Below are 8,396 nucleotides of genomic sequence, written 5' to 3' on the forward strand. Positions count from 1 at the left end.
GGTAAGTCATCACAAATGGACCCCTTCATTTGGAAATTAAGAAGCGTTTTTGACTCCACGGTGCTCTTTCACCAGTATGGAAGTAGTTCCAACTAGTATAATGTGTAAGAAGCACATATGTTCTGCATCTTTCTCCCTTTGTAATCCTCCTTTCTGGCTGCAGGGTTAATTTCTCCTGGAGTTTCTGTTCCTGTCCAAGTCCCGGGAGCTGAGCCGGACCTCACCCAGTACTGGCCAAGGCTGCAGTGAAGCAAAGAGGACACTGTCTTGGTGGAAGACAAGGAACTGAGGACCATATCATGTAGGCTTATGTAATGAAACATGTAACACCCCTATCAGAAAACGAAGGACTTTGTGAAGGTCAGAAAGAGCAAGGCGATATCTTACATCTCCCTTCATAGCCAATGTCAGAGGCTTTGCTTTCATTTGTTACGTAGACTTACAGTACATATTCTTCCTGGATTCTGTATACAACCAAAATGCCCAAAACCCAACCTTAGCGGGGTACTGAGAAGCGGCATCTGAAGGTGAATGAGAAGCAGAACATTCAGAATGAAGATTTCCACCACGCAGTTTATTCTACCATATTAGTTGGGAAACAACGCTACATCCCATCTGATTTGTGTTCTGTACTAATCAACATTTCCTAATTACCAAGCTGCAAAAGTGCAGGCCCAGCATAACCTATGGCTGCAAACAATTGTCTTCCTGCTGCACAAGACCCAACAGTGGGAGTTTTTCTAAGCACCTGCTACTGATGTATTATCAAATAGGGGGTAAGATATAGGATTTGATGCAGGTGCAAGGCATACACTCTGCTTAGAAGACCCTCTGTGACTAGAAGAATATTAGATAGTCTTAATTGCAAAAACAGTGATCCATTGCAGCTGTAGTGTAAGTAAGATTGACACTTTAAAAGGCACTAACATGAAAATAAACACATCTTGTTTTTTTATTGCTGGAGAGCTCCACCATGTATGTCAAAATAATGCTTTCCAAATAGATCTGGTAGTGTAGGATTTAATTATCTCGAAGTGCTTCAGGCGTATACAAGCATTTAAGCCCACCTGGAACCAAAAGAGTTAACATACTCTATAGAAACATTTCTGGAAGTTCAAGTCACCATTGTTCATTGTTCTACCCCAGTTGTTGAGCTGCATTAATACCCTTTCTCCCTATGTGCTTTTTTATGTTTTGAGCCCTGTTCTATATCACAGTAGTCCCCGCACTTTAATGATCTCATAAATAAAACCTCACACACTCTCTGTGTAGCAGGTTTATGTCATGTCAGCAGCATTGAGGAATCTGACACTGCTACTCAGGCAATTAAATTAAAGCTGGATGATCCAGGACTTCATTCCAAGGCTTTAAATCAAAATATGAGCCCCCAGTGACACGTCAATGACTATGACATCACAGAAACGGGTATTTTTTTGGTGCTATGACATTTCAGTTCACTGGCATCAGCACTCGGTGAAGAGTTGAAACCTGGTGGACATAAGGAAATTATTTGAAAACAAAGGCTGGCACTTGAATTTAGTATATTTGGACACTCCCAGCTACTATGACCTTCACATACAGAAGGACTGGCCATTTCAGTTCTAACTTTAACAGCTTTCTAATCTGTGACCCAGTAGTGAACCCGCAGGCAAAGGCCCCATTGCCAATGGTGGAGTTAAAGTTTCCTTGCTCCTAGGCTTGGCCTGGTTGTGTTTCTGCATCGTTATACATATTGAAACAAAACATGTATTTATGGAAGGCAAATGAAGGACATGTATTAAGTAAGGTTATCTATGGAGACTGTTGTGTTCACAACACTTTGGTGCTCTTGAAGCAAACTAGATAGTTTGCAGGTTGTGATATCTTCTATTGGAGAACAATTAACATTGTCTTGATGAGCTTTAATGAAAGAACTTTTAAGGATACAGAAATTCCTTCTTCAAACATCAGTGAAAAGACTTCAGTACTCTTGAAGGGTTAAAAACGGACAGCATCTTTATACAATGTTCTTATTGATCCATATTTTAGGATTATTACCAACAGCAACTGAACTCAGTCTTGTTTTAATTTATTTTGTATGTAAAGATCACTTTACAATCGCTACTCTCAGCATGAAAAAGGAGATGATATATACAGTATATATATATATACATATATACAGTATATATATATATATATATATATATAACGCAAGCTTTTGCTGAGTTCCTGCTCTGACACAGAAGAATCAACCTTAGATAATGCCGCATGGCCCAACTTATACACGGACTATAAGAAAATATCTCCACTGGAGGCAGGAACAATTGCACTGTATGGGTATTTGCTGATACCTTGCACTGGCCAGTGATGGGTGGACACAATGAGGCCACATTAATATGGACAATCTGGGGTAACCTTCCGCATCTATTGTACTATGTAGATATTGTCTGAGAAACTCTGAGATAAGACTCTCTAGGACCAGGTCACATACATGTAAACTATAAACTGACTGATGTTTTGTTTTCCTGCTGTATACATCCAAATGCATGCTGTATACAGCCCTTTTTTGATCACATGCTGACAAAGGTAAAAATGTACATTAAAAAAACTGGGCAAAGTCAACCCAAAGTACCCTTACACGTTGCTGCATGTGCTAAATTATTATTTATGCAACATTAATGCCAAAATACTCCATCTGCGACCGATAAAAAGGACTACTTTGTTTCTCAAATGGAAGAATGTTACAAATTGTGTTAAATATTTTAGATTCCCTTTTGTGTCCTTTTTTGAAGTTGACATATCTTATGTAAACAGTATAAAAAAAATAAGCTGGTCATTTGACATTAAATTGGCACTTGTAGAAAGAGCATAAATGCAGCAAACTGCAGTACTTTGCTTTGATTTTGCACTTCTGCCTGTGATACGCAGTGTGCTTTGTACGGAGCAAAAAAAGGCAGAGGGAGAAGTTACTTAAAGGAGCAATCCATGCTGACAATTTTATTCTTGGTTTTATATATATATATATTTGAAGCATGGGAGCTGAACCCCATTAATTTCCCCTCTGGGAACCCCCTGATTACGGAGATACTTACCTCCGTAGTAGGTGCCGGTAGCTGCTCCGGCTGACTAAGTTGGGCTTTAAAGTTTAAAGCTTTCGCATCATGCGGCCGATTGGAAGCCGCGCCGATGACGTCACGGTTTCCTATTGGTCCGCAGGGCGGGAAATCTTTGATCATAGGCCATATTGTGAACCCTGGCAGCAGAGGAGAGCGGCTACCGGCACCTACTTCGGAGGTAGGTATCTCTGGAAGCAGTGGGTCCCAGAGCTGAAATTAACAGGGTCCAGCTCCGGAGACCCCCAGCTTAAATTATATATATATATAAATTAATTTGCAAATATCGGCTGGCTTGGATTGCCGCTTTAACAGATCCATTATAATCACATTTTTGCCAGTTGTTTTTTTAATCCATTGACAAGCTGCTTTATAGTAACAGGCCCTGTATGATACATACCTCTCTTGAATGTTTAAAATGAGGCAAACAATTGGAAGAAAAGGTAGAACTCAATACATTCTATTCCTGTATGTGTGGCACTCCTAACTCTGCCTATGAGCAGTGTCTATATTATTGGCTAATGCAACAGAACCAAAACAAAAACAAACCTTTAAAAATAGTTGTAAAATATTTGACATGAATCTTTTAAATCCCTTGATCCCTACTGGAGCTTGATCTATAGCCATCATTGTCACTCACTGTTACCCTCTTAGAGATATATTCACACACATTTATGCACGATAACAACAAATGCTGTATAACAGGAGTGGCCAACTCCAGTCTTCAAGGGCCACCAACAGGTCAGATTTTCAGGATATCCCTGCTTCAGCACAGGTGGCTCAATCAGTCCCTGCTTCATCATAGGTGGCTCAATCGGTCCCTGCTTCAGCACAGGCCACTCAATCAGTCCCTGCTTCATCACAGGTGGCTCAATCAGTGGATCAGTCTGTGACTGAGCCACCTGTGCTGAAGCAGGGATATTCTGAAGACCTGGCCTATTGGTGGCCCTTGAGGACTGGAGTTGGCCACTCCTGCTGTATCGTTTTATACAACATCGAAATTCATAGTGATCATTGTTCTTCACGTAATGAATAAACAAAGTTATTGTAACCTCGCTGCTCTTACAAGGTCATAAGAAATGTAAAGGTAAGGCTCCTCAATGAGGAGATGATTTGATGTTCTTCATCGTCACGTGGCACCAACATACAGAGTGGGTACGGTTGAAGGATGAAGAGAATTAGGTTTGCTATGTGAACGACTAGATTTAAAACCTGTGTCGGTTTAATTGGTCACTCTACGTCAGTGTTTCCCAACTCCAGTCCTCAGGGAACCCCAACAGGTCAGGTCTTAAGGATATCCCTGCTCCAGCACAGGTGGGTCAATCAGCGGCTCAGTCATTTTCACTGAGCCACCTGTGCTGGAGCAGGGATATCCTTAAGACCTGACCTGTTGGGGTTCCCTGAGGACTGGAGTTGGGAAAAACTCCTCTATGTTATCTCTGTGACCCAGCCACACAACAGAACCTCGGGCAGGGAATCACTACCCATATATTGTACAAATAAAACATTCCGTACAGTGTAACATTTATATATAAACAAATGATCAATAATTAGGGTTGTCATCTAAACCCAGGCCAGGTTGACAGGGACTTCCTGGTCAGGTTTTACGTTTCCCATCATCTTCATTTGAACCAATGGGCTCTAAATCATCACGGAATGCCATGGGCTAGCATTAAAAACACCACAGAATCAACCTGTTCTGCTGACCCAGATCCAAACACACCATAAATATTTTCTAGGACTGGCAGAACAGAAACGATTATGCAAACTGAAATGAGAGGAAACCCCTGTTTGCCTTACTAGAAATATAAACACCCACAATCAGTCTGAAGCCACCTGACTCCAAACTCTGTATAACCGCGCACACAGAACGTACGGCTGAAAAGGTGTCACAAGCTATTATCAATCTACACCGCCCTGTTTTAACGGTGTTAAACCCAGTCTTGTTTTCTGTAAGGTCCTGGGGTGCGGTGGTAGGATAGTGGCTGAGCGGGAGCATGGATTTGAATACTATAACATAACCCCTACCACGCTGATTGGCTTCAGCACAATGCAAAAAGCACGGAAAGGGTTAATGTCAGATACCAAAATACACATTCGCAGCTTTGTTATGTATGATATTTTTGCCCCTGGCCACACACCCCTGTGCAGTGTGTCAGATACAGTTTGGTTAGCATGCTCTTCCCTGCTGTTGATTAGTGTATAGTGTGACCTGGCCTCCCTGTGCTGTGCTGTAATCCTATTAAACACTGCTCTCTCTGCTGCTGTTTATTTCCTGTAGTGTAACCACACAAAGTAGGGTGCGGTGTCGGGTGGATGTGAGTGAATGTACCACAGTGAAGAAGAAATAAAAACACAGCTACTTACAGTCGGTTCTGTTCCTAATAGCCCCGGTCCAATAATGTATCATTCATGTTTATAAAGGTTACTATCAATATTGGTTTCTGGTTTCATGTAAGAATAAAAGGGAAAAAAGCAAAAGGATCACTTTGGGTAGTATAATCCTATCCTAGGACCAACTTCTAATTGCAGTTGTAGTATATAAGCTTGTAAATCACAGATACATGGGACAGGATTCACTAAGCAGCAATAACGGGTATTCAAGCCCCAGCCAGTGTTCACTCAAATTCACTTGAATGGCAACTGACGCGGGATTGACCTATGCAACCTAATATTAAAGCTTAGTGAAGCTCCCCCACGGTGGGTACAGTACATGCATTATTGTGGTTCTGGCACCTACCTCTGAAATAGCTGTGTTTAATATGAGACCCAGTGCCATCTCCATAATCAGTATGATAATAAAGATCTAGATCAGGGGTGGCCAACTCCTGTCCTCACGGGCCCCCCAACAGCTCAGGTTTTAAGGATATCCCTGCTTCAGCACAGGTGGCTCATGTGCTGAAGCAGGAATATCCTTACAACCTGTCCTGTTGGGGGCTTTTGAGGACTGGAGCTGGCTTCTCCGTATCTAGTAGATGTTTTATCAGCCCAAACATCCAATGTTCCCAAAAAAGAACGGTTTGATCACCCCAGTGTGGTCCTGAATAAGTCACATTATCCCACTTTATCTTACTGTGCCCCGAGCAGTAATAATTAGGTTGCAGTGGTTTGTTGTGTCTTATAATCACACCGTACATTGGAAGTTGGGCTTTACAAATGACTTCAGCGAGTCCATGGATAATGTAGCCACAAACCGTTGCATATTTGCTTTGGGCATTCTCCATATACATAGGGAATATATCAACTAGAGGTCAAGTGCCATCAAAAAGGGCCTGTGCCTGATATCAACACATTCTAGTGCTGAATATTGAGGTCCAAAGCCAGAGTTGTCAGTCTCTAAAGATTGAAATCATGGAGGATTTTAAGGTTATTGCCCTAAAAATTGTCCTTTTAATAGAAAAGTACTACATTTACAGATTGTACTGAGACTACAGCGATACAGACATCAGTAAACGCTGGGGAAAGGATCCCCTGCCCTGAAGAGCTGACAGTCTAATCGTAAAGCTGGACTAGGAAACACATACTGCGTAGCTATAGTATTAGAGACGTGTAATGCGTTCCAATTTGTCCTGCAATTTTCCGCGTCCGTTTTTCTTGAATCTTTGCCGTTTTTAGCAAATAGCAACATTCATGCCTTTTGCTTAAAATGTCAGCGTTTCCTTGCGAATTTAGGGTCATGCGATCCGCACTTTGCCCCTTTTTTGGAGTGAACTTTTCCATTTTTGGCAAACATTTTTTCCGAAAAGAAATGGCAAATTTCACCTGGTTCACAAACTTTGGCAAAAAAAAAAAAAATATCCACATATCTTTTATATAATATATACTCCACATCATCATTAGAGAACATGAAATTCTACTGCAAACTGGAATATTTTGAGATATTCCAAGTTCTTAGATTCACTTCTTTCCACCAAAGAATAAAAAAAAAATAAGAGGTCGCAATGAAGGGGTAAAGTACAGGGCGTACAGTAGATGTATTTACATTCCTCACTGCTCTTTCAAGCGCTGGTTTCCTTCCAGGGCCTTGCTGAAAGGTCATGTTCTCTTTTTAAAAATAACCTCTCTCCCTTTCTCTCCCGCTCCCTTCACCCATTCTGTGCTCTGCCCGTGACACCGCTGCAGAGGGAGCTGGCACAGCGGAATGGGTGTTAGGCGACAGGAGCTGAATCCTGGGCCTGGGGCATTGAGCGGGGGAGGTGGGAGCGAGGGAGAGAGAGGAGGGATGTCAGAGACGATAAACATCACCTCGACATCCCAGGCTCGCCATCCGCGGTTGCCTTGCTTGTTGGTTTTGAAGGCACAAACGGCGTTGTCCTTGCTGGAGTTGCAGGATGGTTCCTTTGCCATGACGACTGTGGGTGAGATCACAGGGTCAGCGGTACCCATCCGAGAGCTATCATGTCAGTGGACCAATGGTTTCGTGATGGTCCAAACAAATATCACCTCTTAACAACTGCTGTTAGCAGGTTTGGAAGTAGGTCAAGTTCTATACATTTGAAGTCTAGATCTAAATCACAGGTGTCAAATTATTAAAATCACCATGGAAACCATCCAATTCCTCTTGATAGGCCAGTGTGTCTAAAAAGTCCAAGTCACTTAAATAACAATGTGCAGATTAAGTGGTCATTTCTTTAAGTAGGGGCAGTGGTGCTATAAAAAACAAACACCTTTTGGTGCCAAAGGCAGGGGTGTGGGGTTGCTTAGCAACACTGATCATTAAGATAAGAAAAAGTAATGACAGAAGATGGTAGTGGCAAAGATGAGAAAGAGATACAACTGTAACAGTATCTTGCGATACTGTAAGATGTATATAGACTAACTACACACAGCACAGGCAGAAATGAAACCATGCAAAACAAGTGCATGTTGTCCCACAGCCTTGTTCTCTTATCATCCTGTTTTAACAGCAGGTAAGCTATACAAATAGCCAAGCGCCGGTCCAGCAGGAAGAATCTTTCTTGCCTGCTGTTAGCCTGATTAGCAGTAGGACTCATCCTGAGTTCCTCTTATTCAGTGACACACTGCAATGCAAGATATATAGCACACTGCAGTGACATTCAGTGACACACTGCAGTGACATTCAGTGACATAAAAAGCCTATCGTCTCTCATGTCTGTTTCCCTCATCATTCACAGAGAGCGATACAAGCAAGGTGTATTGTGGGTGAGTCAAGATACTGACTCTGTTAACAATGATGCTGAGTTTGAAGAAGGGGAGCCTGGTTCAATTCCCGTTTCAGCTCCGTGTGACCTTGGGCAAGTCACTTTATCTCCCTGTGCCTCAGGCACCAAAACATAGATTGTA

General features: G+C 42.1%; 1 protein-coding gene across 1 annotated transcript in view; it reads left to right on the plus strand.

Annotated features, from left to right (window-relative positions):
• Positions 1 to 5,353, plus strand: part of LOC142497663 (paired box protein Pax-6-like) — a 40,919-nt gene extending 35,566 nt beyond the window's left edge. The window contains exon 8 of the mRNA XM_075605759.1: positions 164 to 5,353. Within this exon, the coding sequence (XP_075461874.1) occupies positions 164 to 249 (86 nt within the window). The 3' untranslated portion in view covers positions 250 to 5,353. The remainder of the gene's footprint in view (positions 1 to 163) is intronic.
• Positions 5,354 to 8,396: the final 3,043 nt, after the last annotated feature.

Source organism: Ascaphus truei, chromosome 6 (assembly GCF_040206685.1).
Source record: "Ascaphus truei isolate aAscTru1 chromosome 6, aAscTru1.hap1, whole genome shotgun sequence".
NCBI lineage: Eukaryota > Metazoa > Chordata > Amphibia > Anura > Ascaphidae > Ascaphus > Ascaphus truei.